Raw genomic sequence first — 23,596 nt, forward strand, 5'->3', positions numbered from 1 at the left:
TCTGGCTTCCTCGCCCCTCTCAGCAGCAGTGTTCTGCAGTAAATGGCAATGTTGTTTTATGGGCAATTTAGCAGATGAACATCAACGCAGCAGGAGGGAAATAAGCCTAGCAGGAGAGTATAAGTATTTCTTACTTTTGGTGTCAAGCTGTGCACGATACTTCTCAAATCCTTTGAGCCGAACACGTTCTCCCAAGAGCTGAAGGAATTCCTCAAACGCCGGGCCGGCAGACTCATTGTTGTACATCTCTTCTTCAGTGCTCTGCCCAGCTCTGCAGTACATGACGCCCACCTTCTGCTGATAGTTCAGCTGGGAAGAGAGGCAGTACAGGGCACGTAAATGTAGGCAGGTCCACCATGCCCCACTTTGATGCTCCTAACTCCTGCAGGGCACAGGCCCATCAGAAAGCTAACTTTTCTCTTCTCTTGAAATCCTTCTGTTTTAATTCTTCTGTCTCTAATCCAAAAAATACAGCAGAATAAGCATTTATACCTGTCATCTTCACAAGTTAAGAGAAAAGGCCAGGAAAATGAATTAACACTTTCTGTACGACAAGATCATGCACCCTTAGAAGGGAGGTTGGTACTTCAGGGGATTTCTCTGAATGGATTGCAGGGTATAAAATGAGACTCTAAAAAACAGCTTGACAACAAAAGGTATTTCTTTTTTAATCATCTCCCCCTTTTAAAACGGGGAAGTCTTTACAAATTTAAAAGCGGAGGTTCACTTTACAAAAGACACTTTAAAATAAATATTGTTTCACACTAAAAAGCCCATAAATGTACTGGCGAATTTTTAGGGGTTTTGTTGTTGTTGTTGTTGTTTTGGTTTGGTTTTTTTTTTGTTTTGTTTTGTTTTTGGTAAAACTGGAAAAGATTTCAATCCCAATGCCACTTTTCCAATATACTAAAGTATAAGCCTCAGTTATAGCTTTGTCAGAGCATTAACATCATCAACAATACACTTTTCAAATATTTTTTCTAATCGATGGGTGCCTGAATAGAAACTTGAAAAGGAGTTTCATAATGGCAAATCAGCTAGTGGCAAATATTCCCTCCTCAAAGACAGTTAAAACAAATCATTCAGAAGATTTAAATATGATGTAACATTAATCAAAATATTTACTCATCATTGAAAAGTCTAGTCATTCTGCAAACAAATTCTATGGTGATATTAGCCATTTAAGAAGACATTAGTTTTTTTTTTTCTTTTAAGATTTATTTACTTGAGAGAGAAAGAGAGAGCCCGTGCACACACATGAAGGGGGGAGGGGCACAGGGAGAGGGACCCAGAGACGCTCAGACTCCCGTTGAGCGTGGGAGACCAACCTGGGTCTGGCTTCCAAGACCCCGAGATCACAACCTGAGCCGAAACCAAGAGCCCGACACCCAACCGAAGGAGCCACCCAGGCATCCCAAGACATTTAGTTTTCAGTATAATAATTCAGACTTTTAATTCTCCAGTGAAATCGAGACACTGCATTACTGCTTTGGCTTCTTTCCAGGGTGACACTGTGGCCAGTGCATCCGTCAATTTTCATCTCCCAAAGCAAAAGGGGAAAGGGAAGAGGAAAAATTGTAACAGCTAACATTTACCGAATATACACTCTATGCCAACCCCTGTTTGATGTTTAGGAGCTGATCCTCACAACAGCCCATAGAGCAAATATTATCCCTTTGTGACAGATCAGTGGAGCCGGAGAGTGGAAGAGGAAGGGACCAGGGAGCAGGAAGAGGCACAAGACCACAGACTGGGTGCTGGCTCTCCTAAGTACCACCAACAGTCAGCCAGGCTTGAATCCACAGCCTCTGATTTGCAATTTTGGAGATGAAAAGTAAAAACCAAATTTAGGCAAACACATGTGGCAGTATCACTTGACGGGGCTGACATAAATATTTTCAATTTATTCCATGTTATATGAATATTCACATTTTTCCCCTGTGGAAATATTAATGTGATTGTGGGTGCTGTCTCAGACCCCAGTGGGAATATTACCATATGGTATACCTATTCTTTTGTCCTTCTAAAATAAGGACATTTCTGAATTCTGAAACCCACCCAGCCCCTACCATTTTACATAAGAGACTGTGAACCTGAACTACTCTTTCCAACTTTCTAAACCAAGTGATTCAGAATAGTAATGAGGAAATGTCACAGGGGCAACAATCTCACTCGTTTTCCTCCCTCCACAGCACACTACCTCACTGACGAGGAAGCACCGCAGCCTTAGTAGGACGCCCAGAGACAGGAGAGCTCCTAGGAGTGACTCTCCCTTGCTCCACCGACCCCAGCAGGCAGAAGGTCAAGTGCCAAGTCGAAACTTGCCACCAACCAGATAGAGTAATCATGGCATATCTTCCAAATAGCACGCGACATCACATTATTTCTACTTCGTTTAAATCATCGACAGAAACACGTTCAACCCAGTTCCTTTTTTATATACCACATGTAGGTAAAACAGAACAGAAGATGTCAGAATAAAACCTCCTGCACACCGCTGACATGTCTCCCTTCTCTCAGCCGGCCTGCTTCGAGTGTCTGGATGTGGCTAATGTCCGCAGGGGGACTCCCACAGGTAGGGATCTCACCTGGGCCTTAGAATTAATCTGAGTACCTACCCTATTAAGTCTCAACAAATAAAAAATAGTGGTAGGCTTTGTGTCAACTACAAAAGAAGTCCTTCATGTGGCCAGATCTCTACTGTCTCCCTGCAGGAAGGGCTATCAAAGAGATGAAGGCATGTGGAGAAAGGAAGGGGTTTTGAGCTATTTGCTGTTTGGCTCTGTGCCTCCCAGATCAGCCTTCTCAGGCCACAATGTAAAACAAAAGTCATCCTGTTCAAGAGAAAGCATCAGAGTGACACCGGATTTGTGGACGGCTTTTTGAAACTTCTCAAATAAAGGCCTAAGATTTCACTGTGCAAAATTCAAAAGGATTCATTTCTATAAAGAAAGGAGTTCATTACAGAGAGAAGTAAGGAAACATCCCCCGAAACCACTGGAGGAGCTGAATCCGAGGACAATGAGACAGTGTGCCGCCTCCTTCTGACGGATTTCTCATCCTCTGGTGAACTCCACTGGCAGCTCGGAGAACAAACTGGCGTCTGCTGCTTGTGAAAAGAAGGAGCCTTTAAGAGGATTACGAAATTTGTTCGAATGTCAGGTTTCCTCCCATCTGAAACTGTGCCAAATGTCACTGCTCTATCCTCTAAGGTGACAATCTGACTGTATTCGTGGTTTCTACTGCAATTAAATCAAGGTAGGTGGTATTCTCTGAACGCAGGCTCCTGCAACCCTTCGTTAGCAACCCTGCCCCTGCCAGAAGAGAGGAGCTGGGGAAGAGGAGTGAGGTAAATAGAACACAGACCATTTCAAGAGAAAGAGCGAATGTACACGGAGGCGGAGCTATGGTTTGGGGTTGTGAGTCGTTAGGAGGTTATTTAAAACAGCACTCTTCTTCTTTTTGAGACCTACACAAACACATCTGTATGGGTTTACATACAGGAATATATAATCCTTCCGTGTCCTTCTCAGAATAGAGTTATGAGGACACCAGAAGCCATCCTGGGAACAGGCCTGTGTTTACCCACAGTTTAGGATCTTCACTTTGGATAATCTCAGGGCCACGCTATACAATCCCAGGCTTGCACATCAATGGCTGACAGGGAGCTTTCTGGAAGCGTTTGGACCCCCACCAATGTTTCTACTATAACAAGGAATGATGGTCAATCCAACAGGGCAAAGGTTATAATTGACATGAAGGTCTTGAATCTCAATAAAGCAGAGTGTCCTTAAAACCCACCAAAGTGATATGGGCTCTCAGAGCTAGGAACAAACAGTAGATAAAATTGCTCTTCCTCTAATAAAGTGGAAACTTCAACACAGAATCAAAGAAACAAATACAAATACTCAGAGCCCTGAGTGTCTGGAAGGATGGATGATAAAGTCAGAGCCCTCCGCCAACAGAAACACAACTGAGTAAGCAACTTCTCAGTTCTGCATTTCCACCTCTTCTTGCCTGGTGTCCCGGCCTCAGTGAGGCTACTGGGGTGGCAAAGACCACGAGACAATCCAGTTTTGAAATTCTGATACAATCTTTACATTATTTGACTTAATCCGGAAATTTCAAACCGTCAGTATGAGTCATGGTATTTCACTGTAAGCCGGTTCTCAGACTGTGAGCCATGAAGCTGTGAGGGGGCCTGAGCTTTGCTCTGGGACACAGATATTTGGAAGTAGTCCGATCCTTTCAGTTCTTGCTTTTAAACTCCGTTAGGCCGTACAAGAGTAATGTCTAACTTAAAGATAATTTTGCCCCACTTCTGAGGCAAAACCATGCTGAGAGGACTCTCTGCCATGGGAACTAGGAGGTTCTCCAGTTGGCTTGGTGGAGGCAGAAGCTATTCCTGGCCTTGTGGGAGGACTGAGGATTTGCCCCCGTAAACCTGGAAGGTGGTTCTCACCCCGGACTCAAGTTGTTTCCTCAAATGCACGTACTTGCTAGTACTCATTTCTGCAAACACTGCCCTCTCCTTGGTTTCCCTGGACTAAGCTGTAAGTCTGACTTGGGAGACTGCCAGGCTTCCACAGACGCCCCCCACCCCCTCACACTCCAGCCCTGCACCGCAGTCTGCAAACTCTTCAGGCAGAAAGCTGGTGTGATCTCTCTGTCCATTTAACTTGCTTCCCACCTCCCAGAGATCACTGTCCTTTGCTGCCTAATGCCCCAAATCCTAAAAACCATTGTTTCATTGTTTTGCCTAGTTTTTTTTTTAAAGTTGTCTCAGATGAAAAGGTAAATCCAGTCCCTTTGTCTTAATCTTGGCTAGAAGCAGAAATCTGCCTTGAATTTTTATTTTTTTATTTATTTATTTTTTTTTTTTTAAAGATTTTATTTATTCATTTGACAGAGAGAAATCACAAGTAGGCAGAGAGGCAGGCAGAGAGAGAGGAGGAAGCAGGCTCCCTGCTGAGCAGAAAGCCCGACGTGGGGCTCGAACCCAGGACCTGGGATCATGACCTGAGCCGAAGGCAGCGGCTTAACCCACTGAGCCACCCAGGCGCCCCATGCCTTGAATTTTTAGATCAACTTTATTGGCATATAATTTCTGAACAGCAAACTGCATCCGTTTGATTTAATAAGTTCTAATACAGCTGGTATCACTATCAAAATACAGAAAATTTCCACCATTTCTGAGTTTCCTGGTTCCATTTGTAGCCCATCCCTGTATCAACTCAGATGATCATTGTCCCCCACCCCCAACTATAAATTACTTTTCCTTACATTTTTAAAGAATATTTTTGTTAAGTAAAATCCATTGTGAGAGTTACTCTTTTGGCACTCTAGAAACCTGTGCTGACTTCTACCTTTTCTTTAGGCTTCCGAGCCCAACAAATGGTTGATTTTAACAGGGGAGAACCCGAATAGATATATTTCTAAAGAAGACAAACAGGTGGCCAAAAGACACATGAAAAGATGCTCAACGTCACTAATCATCAGGAAAATCCGAGTCAAAACCACAATGAGATATTACCTCAGAATGACTAAAATCACAACCACAGGGAATAGCAAGTGTTGATGAGGATGTGGAAAAAAGGGAACCCTTGTGCATTATTGGTGGGAATGCAAATTGGGGCAGGCCCTGTGGAAAACGGAATGGAGGTTCCTTAAAAAAATTAAAACAGAAAATATCATATGATCCACTAATTCCACTACTGTGCATTTACCCAAAGAAAAGGAAAACACTAATTAAAAATGATAAATGAACCCCTATTATTATTGCAGCATTATTTCCAATAGCCAAGACATGGAAGCAACCTAAGTGTCCATAAATAGATGAATGGATAAAGAAGATGTGGTACATATATACAATGGGATATTACTCAGTCTTAAAAAGGAATGAGATCTTGTCATTTTCAACAATACAGATGGACCTAAAGGGTATTGTGCTAAGTGAAATAAGTCAGAGAAAGACAAATACCATAGGATTTTGTTTATATGTGAAATCTGAAACAAACCAACAAACGAAGCAGAAACAGACCCATAAATATAGAGAACAAACCAGTGATTGCTCAGAGTGGGATGGGAGGGTGGGAAAGACAAAATGGGTGAAGGGGTGTGGGAGGTACAGGTTTCTAGTTATGCAAAGAGTAAGTCAGGGGGAAGAGAGGTACAGCACAGGGAATAGTCCTTGGTACTGTCACAGCATTGCAGTGACAGATGGCGGCTACCCTTGTGAGCACAGAATAACGCAGAGACTCGCTGAACCACTGAGTTGCACACCTGAAACTAACATAACATTGTGTGTCAGCTATACTTCAATTAAAAGAAACAGCAAAGATATCAAACTGATCACTGTGAGCTGATGCTGAATCCTATAACCTTGGTGAACACACCTCCATAGTCCTAGGAAGTTTCTGTAGATTCCTTGGGGTTTTGTACATAGACTACCGTGTCACTGAAATAGGGACAGTTTTTTTTCTCTCCTTTATCTGTCCTTTTTTTTTTTTTCCTTTATCAGTTTTTTTTTTCCTTTTCCTTTTCTTGCCTTATTGCGCTGACTAGAACTTCCAGTATCATGTTAAACAGCAATGGTGACAGTGTTCTTGCCTTCTGAACACAAAGTCTTTCACAGTAAGGAGGATATAAGCTGATGTTTTTCATTAAGTTGAGCAAGTCCTCCCTACTTCTCTTTTTATAATGAATAAACCACTGTTGTTCCACAACTCCCATGATCCTTAGCCAATGTGCCTCCTTCGCTCCACTTTGCAAATTCATTTTATGTTTGCTTTATATACAGTGCACACGGTTTTTAGCTTTACTTAGCAGGAAGAATGGGCAAAAAATAGATCTACCCCATATTTCCAGAAGCAAAAGTACAAACTTACTTTTAAAAACTATTTTGTCCAGTGTTCCTGGTTATTCTCACTGGGTAAGCTGGTCTGCAGCAAACCATTCCGTCATTACTGGACGTGAAGACCTTGTTCATTTTTCAAAATCCTCATCATTCACACTTACAGCATTTAACATGATGAATTTCTTAACCACTTCTTAAAAGACTCATCACTACACTATCCCCTAAAAAGAATGTCAAAGAGACTGGAAAAATTCAGTGTTGTGGGCAAAAAATGCCATTTAGAAAATTAATCCTCACTGGAAATTACTAACAAAAATAAAATCACTTTAAAAATGACATGGATACTGGTCGGAAAGTTATTTTTAAAAGCTGACTGAGATGCTGTCAAAATTATTTTTATTTGTGCACAGACATATTCTAAGCTATTTTTACCTTAGCGTAACATAAAAAATTTTTATACAAATATGCAATAATCTTCCCTAATGTGCAAAATTTCTCACAAAAAAAAAAGCTTCATATTGTGTATTAAATTGATAATAAATGTACCTGGTTTTGATTTGGCATTAAGACAAATTTCTATTATTGGCATTAAGACAAATTTCTATTATAGAAAAAGGCTCTTCATTGCATCACTGTTTGTAATAGGAAAAGACTGGAATCAATCTAAATGTCCATCAATAAGGGAAACTGATAAATTATGGTACAGCAACACAAGAGTATTATGTAGCCATAAAAACAATGGGAAAGCTTTCTTAGATATTGATATAGAAAGATCTCCAAAATTCATTACTCAGTGAAAAACGAAAGTGTCCACAGCATGCTACATTCTGTATAAGGAAAAAATAAGACTCTATATGCATATATGATGGTATCTGTATAAAGAAAGACTATATAAGAAACTAGCAAAAGGGTAACAACTATGTAGGAAGAGAGGGGAGGAAATAGAACAGAGTAGGAATGGGATCCCTCAAAGTAAACATAATTAGTTTGATTTCTGCACCATTTGAAAATATTAGCTAGTTAAGATAAGTCCTGTAGGAAAGAAACCAGTTTAGATTTTTGTTCTAAAGCTGAATTTAAAACACAATCCACAATTTAAAGCCAAGACCGAAATACCTGCACTCCATTACTCCTTCTGGACTGTGAACCAAAGAATCCCCACTGCATGTCTTTACCATGCTCAAATCCACCTGGCAAACTGCAGTCCTACCACAGCCAAATGTCTTCCAAATGCCACGGCTATCAGCTGGGCTAACCAGAAAACCTTCCCACTGGACAGGACTCCAACCAGTCGTCCAACCCAGCCTCAGCCCAGCACAAGAGCACGGATGAGCCAAGGCAGATTCCTTGTGAAGAGACGAAATAAAGCTACAAATGCCAGTGCCTTCGTCCCTTGGCCTGATGATGGTCACGTGTGTTTCCCTCCTGATAACAACATATAGGTCCATGAGCGGTTTAGAACCAAAGTGGTGGCCATCTGAATTTAATTGGGCACTAGCTGTTATCATAATCTAAAAGAAGAATAGAATCTCAGGAATGGTAATTGTTCTGCCAAAGCTTCATTCATATAAAAGGGGTTTTGGGAAAGATGTTTTCCTTATGGTTCATTCTTTAAATCTGGCTGCCTGAATCAAAGAAGAAAGTGGCTGGTCAAAGTCATTTATCCTCAATAAAATAATGCAACGTGGCAATGAATATCCTCTGTCAGCACAGAATTTCATCCATATCTTTAATCAAAGAATCAGTGGTATTCATTATCAAATAACATTTGCTTCTTTCCTTAACATTTCTTCTTGAAATAAATATTGCAGACCTAATTAGATATGATCATTTTCCTCTTTAATTTCAATAACTTAGGGATAAGTTTTTAAGGAATAGAAAGCCCAATAAATATTTTCATTTCTTTGCATTTTTAATAATTATCTAGAAAAGTAGTGGAGATACTCATTTAGGTAAAACCACTACCATGTACATGAAACTTGACATTTCCTAATGAAACAGGACTACCAATTCTCTCTACTGCAAACTGGCAACTGTAATTTAATATGTTCTACTTAATATCAGACGCCGAAGCCAGCAGCAGTACTGCTTGGAGCCGTCTTTCCATTTTCTTCTCCCACTCAAGGGAGGTAAAGGAGGACAGGTTGTTCAGTGCACTGAGTAAGAGCGAAGGCTCTGGAATTCGAATGCCTGCACTCAGGACCGCTGCCACCAGACCCTAACTGTGAATGGTGGGGGTCTTTCGGCCTCTTTGTGCCTCAGTGCTCTTGTCTGTAGATCAAGAACAATAACAGCACAGACACCAAAGGATTCTGAGGACTAATTAAAATAATTCATGTAAATTGCTTCATAGGATGCCTCATAGGATGCTTCATAGGATGCTTGGTCACTGCTCAATAAAAAATAATACCTCTTTTTATTACTCTTAAATGTGCCTCCCATTCCTATGCAGCTAGGCTGTCCGCTGCCATAACCACACTCTGCTTCCATCCCTCTATATAGGCTTTGTTCTTACTATTCTGGGTCTTGACCACCGCCCTGAGGAAATCCTCCTCCCTTCCATGGCCCATCTTGGGAACGGGCCTCATCAGTCATGGCTTGGCCCTGTTGGCCTGCACCTCGCTACTCTTTGTTTGCAATTCTCTTTATTATACTCATTATATTAAACCTGACTTTCATTATAGTAATTTATGACCTTGTCTCCTTCATGGGTAAGGACTGTGTCTTACTAGTCTATTTATTCTCCACAGTATTGAACAATCCGCAGAGAGTGGTTCTCAATAAGCATTTATTAGATTTGAAACAGTTGTGCTTACCTATGACCATGAACATAACATATTATTCGGCCTGTACTAGCAGTGCTCTCACGGGATGCTCACAAAAGTTAAATGAGATAGTGCATGTGACGGGCCACTAACAAGCTAATATTCTATCATTATCAACCACAGCTAATAGTTCTTTGGAGCACATCATGTGCCCAGCACAGTGGCTTTCCATTCCCTTGGTACAGAGTAGATGAGATAAAGGTGTTTTTAAGTGATGAAGAAAATGGCTCTGACATGGCAAATTTAAAAGTAACTGTTAGCTATATTATTAAAAAGTTGGCCTGAAGAGATCATGAAATTCCTGATATTTTACAGCATAGTTTTGAATATCTAAATAATTCAAGACATGCAATAGTATAAAAATTTGCAAATCGTAAAAACAAAGGGCAGTATTCTGCAAATGTGTATACCCAGTGGTCAGGACTATTAAGGGAAAACAGCACTGAGAACTTCTGAAAGTCTCAATCTTCTCAAGCATAAAATGGGCCAATGATTAGAAGCCCTTGCAGGGCACTGTAAGGAGTAAGTCAGGACATGTGCTAATGTGCTTACGGCAGTGCACTAAGTAAACATACATGCTGATCTAACTTATTTGTATCATAAATGATGTTCTCAATTATCTAATAAGTGAAGGTCTAGGACCAAGATGGATAAACCAAATCCAGACCTGATCCAAATTTTCTGAGTCACAGTCTGTTCTAAATTACTGACAGTGTGAAATCACTGGGAGGGTACTGCCCTGTCTAGGACAATGGAAATGGACATCAATAAATAGAGCCCAAAAAGGGATAAGGAAGGAGAATGTGAAAGCTCAGAGAAGCCACATATAAAATGTGGATAAGCATATATTCATTTTCTAAAACCTCAGAAATTAAAAAACCTACCTTCAGTTCCCACAAACATATCAGTCTAATCAAACGAAAAACACATTTTTTATATTTTTGTGAAATGCTTTCTTTCATATATTACAGATAAAATTTTAATTTGTTCTTCTATTCATTTCAGCTTTTTAGAAGTGGTAAAATGAAAAAATAAAGCACCAGAGATCTGAAAGGCAAAATGTCGCAATGAAGCAAGCAAACAGTGTTTTCTTTTTCCAAGCATAATCATGTATGCTGTTTAAAGGAAAAAAGATACTAAAGGAATTGCTTAAATAAAACTTAAGGGGAGATCTAGAAGTTCTTTTCAGTAAGTTTAGTTTCCTGATATCATTCTATGAATCTTTTTAAATGTAAGGATGTACAAAGCATGAAATTTTTAAAAATGATGACATGGACGGAAACAAAATGCTTTGCAATGATTCAAATGTGTAATCCACTGCACTTAGATGCATTTCTTTTTAAAAATCTGTATATATAAACGCATGAAAATAATCATTTTCTCAAAATGATTCCAAGGCCTTAATGAGATTTCCTACCAAAAAAAATGACTCCCCAGACTAAACGCTCAAGTATGCATGTCATCTGCTTTTTATCAGCACAATCCTGGCTTTGAATGCTATGGAGATATAAATGAAAAGACAGAGGCCAAGGGAGTTGGGGGTTGGGAGAGGTGGGGTGTGGGGAGGTGCTCCTTAGTCCAGATTTAGAGCTGCAGATTAGAATAGCAGGCTTTAAACTTCTGGGTTTTACTGCCTAGTAAAATGTCCAAAATAAAACTGGGGAGACTATCTTAGGTTGCCAAATTTTAATTTCTCAGATGAAAGGCATTAGAAACAACTAACACATATTATCATCAATAATTTATGAAGGAAAGGATATTTTAATAACCCCTAAGAATAAGCAGCCCATAATTATAACATGGGCAAGTTTTGTGAATTAAATAAATTTAGCTTTAAGTTAAACTCACTATATAGTGTTCTTATCTTTTCTACGTTGATGGGACCAGAAAGTGTTCATCACTAAGAAAGGGCATAAGATGGGCCAGAGACCACACAAGATATCTATAATTAGGGCACCCACTTTTTCCTGAATATGGGTACAAAAACAGAAAAATGGCAAAAAATACCTCCCTTCTATAAAATAACCTGTTCTAATGTAGGATTTAGAATGTTCAATTTGTGATTACATTATCAGTATCTAAATATAATTCTCCTTGAAAAGCACAGTAACTGAAAAGACTGAATCCATAAAGTAGAACCTAATCCTCATTTTTCTATTCCTCCTCTGTTAGACTGAATTTCAGAACATTTACTGGAAAACAGCCCTCAAACAGTTGAGCTTACTGGTACATCGGTGGTCTTCTGAAGCATTCCAAGTGTGCCTGATTTGAATGTTATTAACGTGGACACGCAGAGCCTACTTGAAATCTATGTACAGAACAGACATCGGCTGGGCTCTCTGACAAGTAAAGTGAATGGACAGAGAGAGCAATGGTTTGAAAAGTCGTGTCCAGCCATTGGCTCCTAACACTGGCTGACTTAAAAGGGTACACCTTAAAATGGATTTTTTTAAAACTCCTATTTATTTTAATAATGTTGGAATTTTTGGTTAATTAAGGAGATGCCATCAAAATTTGTTCATAAAATGGCATTCAATAAGTGGACCAATTTTATATTTGGAGAATTTTTTTCATTGCAATAGTAAAGCTATAATTAGTCATAGTGCCAGGATGTAATATGGCTGAAATGTTCAAAGATGTTCAAAGAGAGAGTCAGAGTATATAAATACAGCATCTAACTCAACTAGCCCAGATGCTCAAACTATTCCAAGCAGAATGTGGGCACATCCCTGGTTAGTGAATTTTCCAAAGCATAACTTTCTGTTCTCTACCCTTTTGCTGTCTCTGTGTGGATTATCCTATCAACCGTCTACATCTTGACCAAATGGCCAAACATTAAGGTACAGGAAGTTTGGAAGTGAGAAAATCCTGAGCATTTTCCTTTTGTGACTAATTAGGACACAGATTTTTAAAATCTTGGCTAGCATACATCTTCGATGGTATAAATAGACTTTTGAAAACTGAAGCGTTTAAGAACGGCAGGGTACAGCGGCTAATAGCACAGGCTTCGAACTTACTGTGTGAACCTGGGCTTATACTCAATCTCCTGAGCCTCAGGGTCCTCATCTCTAAAATGGGGATAATAATGGTGCCATTCTTATACGGTTGGGAGAATAAAATGGGTAACATATTTAAAGCACTTAAAACAGAGCTTCTTTTTACTACTACTACTTATTCCTAGAGTATCTGAAAAATTCACTGCATTTATGGAAGATTTTATAGTGAAAGAGTTTATACTGAACACAGTTTAAGAACTGTATCTATCAATTCAGACAGAAAATTTTATCAGATGAGAAATGTTCAGAGAGTTAAGGAGAAAATGATTAATTGCAAAGAGACCATCCTTTGTCATAAATGGTATCAGTTTTTCCTGTCAAAAAAGAAATATCAAGGTCTGTATTCTGGAAACCTAGCACTTAATCTGAGTAGCAAGAATGCCCTCCCCCAGAAGTCAAACTCACCCCTTGTTCATCTAGTTTCATGAGTTGCTCCGTGACCTTGGGAGTGTTGAAGGCCAACCTCAGGCATTGGACATTGAGTTCAGGAATCACATGCTCCAGCACTTCCTTCAGGGGCAGTCCTCTGGCTGTCGAGTGCTTGGCTGTTGAGGGAATGGCGTCCTCTAGAACTGAGCCTCTCAGTGTCATGAGCTGAAAGATAGACACGCGCTCCATTGAGGACTCTGGGTGTGGGAGAGACTAAGTACATCGAACGCTACCGCCTAGGGTAAGGGGCTGCTGAGGAACAGGCAAGGACTTCTGAAGGGGAAGCTGGTGAGGGAGAAAGAATGAATGGAGGGATAGAAGAAGTCTGTGTATGAAAAGAGGCCAACACTTCCAAGACCCAGCCAAGTCCAAAGGCACTCATCATCAAGCCTTTCAGGGACACCTACTTAAAAACCATATACAGCATTTCCTTAGAGAGCTCAATAAGATCAAGGTCTTTATATGGCTGTAAAACACCACTAACCAAATTAAGAAGGACATATCCCGGGGAAATATCTGAAAAATAAAGGCTCAGGACTTAGATGTTATACCTTTCTTTCATTTTATATTACATTATTTTACTATGCAATTATATTTTACATTACATTACAAAATTTCATTACATTATTTTATTACAAAAGATAAAGGGAAGGATAAAGTTTAAATTTCATAACATATTGCTCACAAGCATATACTATTTATATTCCCAAATGCTACGATAATAAGACCATGACTGCAACTAGTACAGCAGCCTAGACAACAGCACTGAAAATCACTTTAGATTTCCCCTTATTTTTTTTTTAAAGATTTTATTTATTTGACAGACAGAGATCACAAGTAGGCAGAGAGGCAGGCAGAGAGAGAGAGAGGAGGAAGCAGGCTCCGTGCTGAGCAGAGAGCCCGATGCGGGGCTCGACCCTGCATCTCAGGGATCATGACCTGAGCCAAAGGCAGAGGCTTTAACCCACTGATCCACCCAGGCACCCCAAGGTTTCCCCTTATTTCTTAAAACACTTTCCATTATTATGAAATGCAAACATCACCAAAGAAATTTCTCCATGTAATGATGATTTGTTGGAGCAAACATGAAGCCTAGAGGAGTCTAAATTTCCAGAAAGTGTCATGTAGCAAAGCTGTTACTATAATGTAAACACTGTATGGTGACCCAAGAAAAAACCGTATCACACTGAACACCTTCCCATGAAGCCAGCAGGTCACCAGTCACCGACCCGCAGCAGGTGTGGCCAGCTGACAGAGGAAGGTGTGCCTGCGGATGGCCAGGTGTGCTGTGTGTGAGCGGGAGAGGGAAGCAGCCTACAGTGGCAATTTGGAAGGCTGAATTTGCTAAGAAAAGCGTAACAAGCTCAGGTTCTAAGAGAGTCCAAAGGCAGAGTAAGGGATATTGTGGCTCAGTGCATAAGAAAAGGCTCTCACGGAAGGCCTGGCACTAAAAAGGGGCCACGAGATTGGGGGTGTGTGTGTGTAAATTCTGTAAAAGAGCATGTGGGAGAGTGAAGGAAGAACAGGATAAGGGGTGGAAAGAGCCACCACGGGGGCGGAGTAGGATCTGTGGGGGAGCGCCCAGGAGGGCAGGCAGGGAAGTCGGGGCCCAGGAGCACGAGTGCGTGCGTGAGGGGCTGCACCCCAGCAGGCTCCCCCACGGAGCCTCAGACCTCGTTTGAATGGGGAAGAGGACGTGTACCCTAAGATGAACTGCAGGAGGAAGAAGCGCGGGAAGACAGTCCAGCTGGAAGGAAGCTGTTAGAAGGCTCAGAAATCAGGCAAAGGGGGCATGATACACGGTTAGCAGGGAAATGGAAACCAAAGGAACAGGCACCAGAGAAGTCAAATCTCTAACATTTCCCAGCTGATGGGGAAGAAAGAGAAGGGCAGGAAAAGCAAAATTTACCAGTATCTTGCTCTCCATACAAGAACAAGGTACTATCCATTTAATTAATATCTTTTCTTTCATTTACAAATAATTTGTTTTCAAATAACACTTGTGTAATAAAAACATCATTTTTCCTATGATTTAATATGGAATTTGACAGAAATGTTTTCTGGGGCTTTCTTCTGTTTGTGTTTTAAATCGTGGGAAACTGCAGAACAACCCAGTTACTGTGCCCCTGCTTCCATGGGACCACCTGTGCCTGGGGACAGGAAGCTACACAGGCTGAAGTCTGTTCAGTGGAGAAACCAAGACCAGGAAAGCTAATCCTGCACCACAGAAAGACAGCAGCTCACCTCAAGGAAGCCAAAGCAGAGGAAAAAAAGACAGACTCGTTTTTTCTATCTGGATCACTAGCATTGCTGCCATTTTTCTTAACGATTTCCAGAAACAAGACAAGGATCTTAAGAAGTCCTGGTGCACCTTTGCTTAAAAAATTCACATGCTGTGAGGTTTTGTTCATAAAGTGTCAGGCTTATAAATATGTTTACGTTTTCCTGTTTAGGTTGTGTACTGATGATTTCTACTGAAACGCAAGAGGAAACAGCGAAGTGTCTGTCGGACAGGGACCGGCATCTAGAGATATGTCTCCCAAAGGACTTTCGTTAGTTAATTTTTGTGAAAAGCCTAACTAAGATATTATAGTTAAACCACATTTAAGGATGACTTTGATTGGAAAGGAAAAAGTTAACATGAAAGCTAGGGACACTTCATTACATACACATTAGAGAGGACAGAAAGGAGATGGAGAGGAAGGGAGAGCACGAGCTAGGATTCTATGCATTAGACGTGCAGTCATGAGCCACTCAAGCAACAGTCCCACCTTCATGGGGCTTAAATTCTCGTGGGGGAGAGAGAAAACAAACAAAATAAAAAGTACTGCATGTGAGGTAGTATTAAATGTTCATGAAGAAAATAAAGCCTAGCATGAGACATGAAATGAGATGTGTGGGAGTAGAAATTTTAGATCCAGTGGCCAAAGAAGGCCCCTGTGATTTATGCATAAAGGCCAGGAGGAAATGAGAGGGCTGCGGCTGGCCGGGAGGATGCCAGGGGAAGGACTCTGCAGGACAGAGGAATAAGAAGTAGCTGAGCCCTGAGGCAGAGGCACTGAGGCGGCTGGAGGGGAAGGAAGCCTAAATTAGCAAGGACACTGACTGCTTTTACTCAGGAGATGGGAAACCTTTAAAGGATTTTGCACTGAGGAATGACAGATCTGGATTACATTTCTAAAGAATCCCTGCAGGGCTTAAAGGCAGAGCGGGAAGAAAGGCGCTCAGAGAAAGAGGATGGTGGCCTGGCCCAAACCAAGGTGGTGGGATGAAAGAAGGGGTTGAATTCTGGGCATATTGTGAAGATGGAGTCAACAAGCTTTGCTGACAGACCAGACTGGGGGTTAGGAGGCTAGGAGGAGACAGGAGTCCAGTGCGACTTTAAGTTTCTGGCCTGAACAACTTTAGTAACAGAGCTGTCAGTTAAACATTAATTTGACCATAAAAATAAGTGATGACCGTGTCTTAAAGCAGGAACAACGTTTGACGTGGATGTTCCAGTCCAGGACTAAGGCAATGGACCCAAGGGACCTTCAGACGGGCTAGCAGGAAGAGGACGGAACTGTCAGACCAGAGAAGTGGGGGTGGGGAGGGTTGTGTGTGCAGGCTGAACACTGGGCCCAGGCAGCAGGGGATGAAAGGACAGCAGTTAAGGCTGGAGGGGGAGGAGAGGCTAGGACCAGACAGGGAAGAGCTGGGAAGCAAGCTGCAGGGGACAGTCATGGAGACCAGTGACAGGAGCCAGGGAGGAATCCCTCTTAGAAAACTCTGCCCTCTGACGTCATGGATGGTAGGAATTGGAGTGGCCCTGGAAGGGGAAACAGGTAGGAACAGGAGGACAAAAACCCCAGAAGTAAAAAAACAGGCTGACAGGAATCCAAGAAGGCAGAAAGAGACAACTACCTACGTCCAGCTTCAAAAACAGTGTGTTCTCTGTGCTTTTTATGTTCACCAAAACCTGCTTACATATAGCTCTGGGTAAGAAAGTACAGTGGGGCGTGTGAGCTCTTCAGTTCTCTGTGGCCACTACGTACAACCCGTTACATACTGAAGTCATACCTTTAAAAATCCTATTTTTAATTTCCCCAGAGTTCAAGCTGAGGAACAATTACTAAGTGAAGCCAACCCCTGAAACCTGCTTTGTATCCAATGGGGGAAATGAAGTAAATGTCCTATTTAAACTGGTTTCAAAACCATTATTTTCTAGCTACCTCAGCGGGGTTTGGGGCATCAATGCACAACAGCAGTCCTACAGTGAATGTGGTGCAGAGAGGCAGTAACAAATTTGTAACTGGCACAACTGTGCGTTTAGAAAGAAAACAAAGGCGAAACCTCAGGGTCCCAAACTTGTTCATGAGTTTACAACAAAAGCACCACCAACAAAAACTGCTTTGGTGGCTATTTCATTTTTCCTTCCCTTTTCTTTTCCTTTTTCTTTCCTTTTCCTTTTCTTTTAAAAGAAAAAGTCACACATGATGTGTGCTTCGAGTCCTAGCGAGCCCCGAGAGCCAGTCTCCCACGCTGTGAGGTAGCCTCGGGTTTGCCGGGTCCCTTGGAGTCTCCTGACAGCTGGGGAAAAGGCCCAGGGGATGGACAAGCAGAAGTGGAAGAAGAAAAGTCTCTTTCCCTCTTCTTGGGTCAAAAACGGTCCTAAGCAACAGTGTGGAAGAGCCAGTTAACTCACCTGTCAGGCCGCTGGCTCAGTGCTGCCCGGCTGCCTGGGCACGGTACACAATATCCACTTGGGAATCTTGAGGACTCCAGCTTCCTGGGGCCACACTTACCTGAGTATCTTTCTCCAAATCAAAACCCCTCATTCATTTATCCCATCTACCAAGGGTCAATGGAGAGGAAGGATTCAAATCCAACCGTGATGTGCACCCCCGTCCCCAGCAGAACAGATGAACGCGGGGCCTTGGCAGAGTCTGAGACCCGGGCAGCTCTGTGCTGGTACCTCCCATGGCTGTGCTGCCGTGATTCCTCACTCCGGTCAAGACTTGGTCTTTCTGGTTTGCGACTTACCTCACTGGTTCTAAAAATTATTCGGTAGTTGTATGGAGATCCATTTTCCTTCGTTTCTTCTGGTTTTTCTCTTCGAATGCTCACAGCCACTGGACCAAGATTCTCATCGGCCCCAAAGTAGTTCCAGTGTTCTTGGGTAAAGTAAGACAAAGCAAAATTAGAAAAGTGACACGTCACTTTAAAAATGTTACATTCTGCCTGATATTTAGATCGTTCAGAAGTTATGTCAATAAAATGTAAACACGTTTAGCAAATATTCCTCAGTGAGTTATAAAAACAGAGATTTAGCTATACAAGTTTGGTCTCAGGGGAGGTAACACTGAAGAGCGCTGGCCTATTAAGTATCTTTTTTTTTCTTTAAACTACTCTGCAACTTACTACTTTATTATTATTATTATTATTTAGAGATTTGTGTTCTGTCCCCTCTATTCTACCATTTAAATAGGCTACACTGTGTGGGCTTCCTTGCCTAAGGGAAGGTTTGTGCCACTGCCAGTGTTTGAGCACAAAAACAGAAAAAAACCCTACACCTCTTGAGAATAGAGACTGAGAACAGAGATTGAGGGTTTTCCCCCAGATTAAAAAAGACTTCCCAGGGGACATTTGGGTGGTTTAGTCAGTTAAGCATCAGGTCATGATCTCAAGGGCCTGGGATCAAGTCCTGCATCCACCCCCCAACCCCCCCCCACTGCTCAGCAGGGAGTCTGCTTCTCCCTCTCCCTCTGCTCTGCCCCCAACTTATGTTCTCGCTCTCAAATAAATAAGTAAAAATCTTTAAAGGAAAAAAAAAAAAAAAGAAAAGAAAAGACTTCCTAGAACAGGAGAGAGGAGAAAGGACGGGGAGTCACTGAGCCACACTGTCTCCTAGCAAGAGTAGGGTCTACGGAGGAAAGAGCTTCTAGGGGACAGAAGCCGAGGGAGCCGGAAGCTGAGGCCCAGGGCTCTGGGCCTCACCAGTGGTTCCCATGCAGTGAGCACCAGAGCCATCCTGCAAAGCCATGAACCCGAAGGGCACATTTGGGGTGGGTGAGAGCTCTCTCCTGGGTAAGCAGTGTAGCCAGATGACTGACAATTCAGGGCCCTTTCCTCAACATGCTGGCCCTGCACATGACCCCAAACCCTGGCACAGCCTGGGGGGTTAGAGGGAAGCCACCAAATGACTGAGGCTGAATTCCTTCCTCTTGACCGGAGGGGAAGTCAGGATGAAACTCACGTTAATTAACAGAAAAAAACTGTAAAAATGATATTCACTATACACTAAGTATATAATTCTCTAAAAAAGTTAAAATTGTTGATACACACATGTCATTTTCATTTTCACAGATGAGGAAGCCCGTAAAACAGAAATATACAAAAAGCTAAAAAGCTAAAGTAGCTAACTTGTTTTTCGAACCTCCACAATACTTTACATTGTCCTAGCTCATTTACATGTGACATGGCTAGATGACGGAGTCATGACATGTTAAGTCGCCCTCATACAAAATGCATACATTTGAAAATACACATCATTCCCATGCAAGATATAAAAACATTTAAAAACCCATGAGAAGAAGAAGAAATAATGGCATAAAATGTCTAATCGTGTAGTCTTAAAATTCAAGTAATGTAGATGAAGACACTTTGCCGGTACTAAAGAGGGATTATATAAGGATACAGGAGGGCTCTCCAAGAATATGGTCATAATCCATGGAAATTCAAAATGAGAAAACTGGGAATAGAGGCACCGGACATCTCATAGGTGGGCAACTGAGAAGCGACCTGATAGGCGTCACGAAATCTGTGTACAAACACTCATGTACACTCTCAAACCACAGCCCGTGAGAATCGTCACACTCTGCGGCTGTCTACTCCTACTCTGCATCTCAGTTTAGTAAGCCTGGTGGTCTGGTCTTCCAAGCTCGTGGCTTCACTTCAGAGGTGTGATCCTTCCAGATGCTGACAACGTCCAGAGCGTAGGGCTGACACAGGCTTGCATGCAGCAAGCGATGTGACAGAACAACAGACACGGAAGAAGAAAACCAAGGCAGGAGACAGAAATCGTATGAAAAAGTGGACGAGAACTTAAAGGAAACAAGACAGCGGTCTGGGGCCATTGAGAGAAGGAGCGCTTGAATCACTGCCCGGAGCATTTTACTGCCGCAGCACAGGACTACACCGTGCCAGTGTCCGAGAGGAGCAGGAGCCACATGCATTATAGTCTGCTCCTTGCACTTTGGGGATCAGACTGCAGTCCAACTCTCTACAAAGTCCTCCAACACACCCACAGTCCTCAGGAAGGTGGGTGAGTTCGCAGTTCTCTGCGGCTGGGGACGTTCGGGGCTGCTCTCAGTTCCCTGCTGGTAACCTCAGCGGTCCTCAAGCTGTCCCCAGGCAGCTCTCGCTCCCCCTCCCCGGAGCAGACACTGCAAAGGTCCTTCTGTTCTCCTTCCACTTCCCCCACCTACCTTCTCCTTGGTCTCAGCAAATGACAACAACTGTCTACACCACAAGGAAAAAGAAGCCACATCAGAAGCAAGCATCCTCACTGTCTGCCATCATACACACAAACTGACCTGGATCCAGACTTGTATTCCTTTTCTTTACAGTCCCAAACCTGACCTCCCCCGCAATTCTGGCCTCCATTCATTGCACCTTCCCTGAGACTCTGATGCCTTGAAGTCCCCTCTTCAACTTCAGTGTCTCTTTTTCCTCATTCCTATCATCACTGAATCAGGCTCATGTCTCCAACTTTAAATATAAAACTTGTCCTCAAGTCCTTATCACCCTTTGGGTTCTCTCCTTTGTCTTTGCTTCCACTGGCAACCTCCTGAAAGGGCTACCTAGTTCCTCACCTCACAACTGCTACAATCCAACTCTCATCGCACAGCCACCACTGGCAGCTTTCAAGCTAAAGCAAATAGATCATTTTGGTCCTTATCGTGCTCCAATTCTCCAAAACATCTGGCATAGATGATCATTTTCACCTCCCAGCTTCTGTGATACCACGCCTGCCATCGTTCTTCTGCCATAGCTCTGGCGGGTCTTACTCTGTTGCCCTTCCTCTTCCCATCATGAATATTCCACCCACGCCCAGAAAGAACTTCTACTGTCACCTCAAAAGAGTCTAGGTGCCCACTACAGACATCTCGAATCCCCCCACCCAGATCTTCACATCTTCCTGATGGAACTCTGTCCGTGAGCATCTGCAAACAAGAACTCATTACCGTCCTCACAAACCCGCACAGCTCTCTCTGCAGTCCCAATTGCAACAATGGCCACATTCACCTAGCTGTCCAACCCAGACGCCCCTAGGAATTCCAGCTCCTGCACAGCTCTCAAATCTACCTACCTTCTTTCCCATCCCTCAGCCATCTAGACATTTGTGGGTCTTCTAATTAGTTTCGCACCACTAGCCAGATGATCCTTCTAAAAATGCAGACCTATCACTATTAAGTTTTAAATGCTCTGGTTTCCCAAGGGTCCTTGGATACTTTACATGCCTTCCCAAAGGCCCTCTCAGCCTGTTGTGAGCCTGTCACTCCAGTTCCAAGTCAGATCGCTCCATCATCCTTCCAAACCCACTATATGGAATTTTTCTCAGTTGCTCAAACTTCACTATGCCCTTTCTCACCTAAAAGACTGTCTAGAACATTCTTCCAACAGCTCTACTTTATTTGACTAAGTCCCCTCACCCTGCAGGTCTCAAATGAAATGCTATCTAGACATCCTCTAAAATGTGACAGCACTGGAACAAAATCAAAGTGTTTATTCTGTGTATTAATTCCAAAACGTCATTTTATTTTATTATTTTTTAAAGATTTTATTTATTTATTTGACAGACAGAGATCACAAGCAGGCAGAGAGGCAGGCAGAGAGAGAGAGAGGGAAGCAGACTCCATGCCGAGCAGAGAGCCCAATGCGGGACTCGATCCCAGGACCCTGAGATCATGACCTGAGCCGAAGGCAGCAGCTTAACCCACTGAGCCAGCCAGGTGCCCCCAAAACAACATTTTAAAGGAAGAATGCATAAAAGGACAAATCACTGAAGTGAAATATTTCATATATTTCAAACACAAAAATTTAGAAATATTATTAGGACCCCCAAAATATAAATTCATCATAATGTAAATATTAAACCCTATCACTCTAGTATAAATTGGCAGATAAAATTAAAATAGTATTATTCTGAAAAAAAACTAAACCTTACATAAAAATGAAGAATATTTATAAAACAGAAAAGTCTGGGTGTTTTAATCAGTTAAAGATTATTTAGAAGTTTTATGTGTGTCATCATTAAGTCCTGACCATATTTTTTTTTTTTTTTTTTTTTTTTTTTGCAGTTTTTCACAGCTGCTGAGTTGGGGGAATGTTCATGAGATAATTAGAACTAATTTCTAATGCTTTCTTCAGACTCTATCTTCAAACCCATTTCTGGTTTGATAACTCTAGCAGAGCTTTTAAAACTTACATTCTGTTTTGTTTTGTTTTGTTTTCCTTGAAAGAGAGCTCTATTATTTCCAAGAAAGCATTTCCATTTGTTGAACTATTTCAGTTTCACTGGGTTAGATGGAAATCTTGGTCTGGTTTCTGGTGTTAAATTCACTACTATCATGATCAGACACTGCTTGTTCAAAATGTCTTTCCACTTGAGTGAGAATTATTCACACAATAAAAGCCTTGTTTTTTTTGTGTGCACTGTCCCTGTTTCCTGCTCCCGAGGATTACAGAGCTCTAGAAACATACCCTCTCTACACGAACATAACTTTATTCAGTTCAAAATCCTAATGCACTGTGTAACTCTCCGACAGCAGAATTCAGTACGTCACCTTAAATCAAATTTCTGAGTCCTTACACTTTGATATCAAAACAAATGATTGATTATTTCTTTTAAAACCAAAATACCAGCCTTTGAAGGCTATCTTATCTGGTCCTTCCGGCCAGTCTGGGCTCTTCCTGTCCTTCAAGCTCAAGTGGACTCGAACCTTCCTCCCAGCAGCCATCTACCTGCACGTTTTGCTAGCAGAGTTATTCAACTGCAGAGAGCTCTTCCAGCCAGACCCACAAATCAACTCTGTCTTTTGCGGGAATGGAAGGGGGGTGAAAGGGGAACAAGAACGGGGGAGTTACAGAAGAGGGTTACAGAGAAGCCAAAAGCCTGTGATGAGAGAAATCAGGATGACAAAGTCTGAGGGAGGAGAGGGGAAGGGAAGAGGAACTGTATATTCAAGTATGGTGGGTAAATGGACTGATGGAGGAGTTGAAATACAGGTGTTGGGCCACCAAAGCTAATGACATTTTAGTGCCAGCATACCGGAATGCCAAAAACTCTGTCAGAATGATATAATGCAGGGAAGTGAGGCACTGTGCCAAGCATTCTATCTAATATTCATGTCCACAATGGAAATATAGGTATTTCCTTCTTTTCTATA

At 42.0% G+C, this 23,596-nt stretch overlaps 1 protein-coding gene across 4 annotated transcripts in view; it reads right to left on the reverse strand.

Annotated features, from left to right (window-relative positions):
• The window catches only part of SIPA1L1 (signal induced proliferation associated 1 like 1), a 134,526-nt gene that overhangs the window by 94,959 nt on the left and 15,971 nt on the right, over positions 1–23,596 (reverse strand). For all 4 annotated transcript variants that reach the window (XM_047736590.1, XM_047736591.1, XM_047736593.1 and 1 more), the window contains exons 2-4: positions 18,189–18,319; positions 13,143–13,331; positions 135–309 (exon numbers count right to left, since the gene is read on the reverse strand). In XM_047736590.1, the coding sequence (XP_047592546.1) occupies positions 135–309; positions 13,143–13,331; positions 18,189–18,319 (495 nt within the window). The remainder of the gene's footprint in view (positions 1–134; positions 310–13,142; positions 13,332–18,188; positions 18,320–23,596) is intronic.

Source organism: Lutra lutra, chromosome 7 (assembly GCF_902655055.1).
Source record: "Lutra lutra chromosome 7, mLutLut1.2, whole genome shotgun sequence".
Taxonomy (NCBI): Eukaryota; Metazoa; Chordata; class Mammalia; order Carnivora; family Mustelidae; genus Lutra; species Lutra lutra.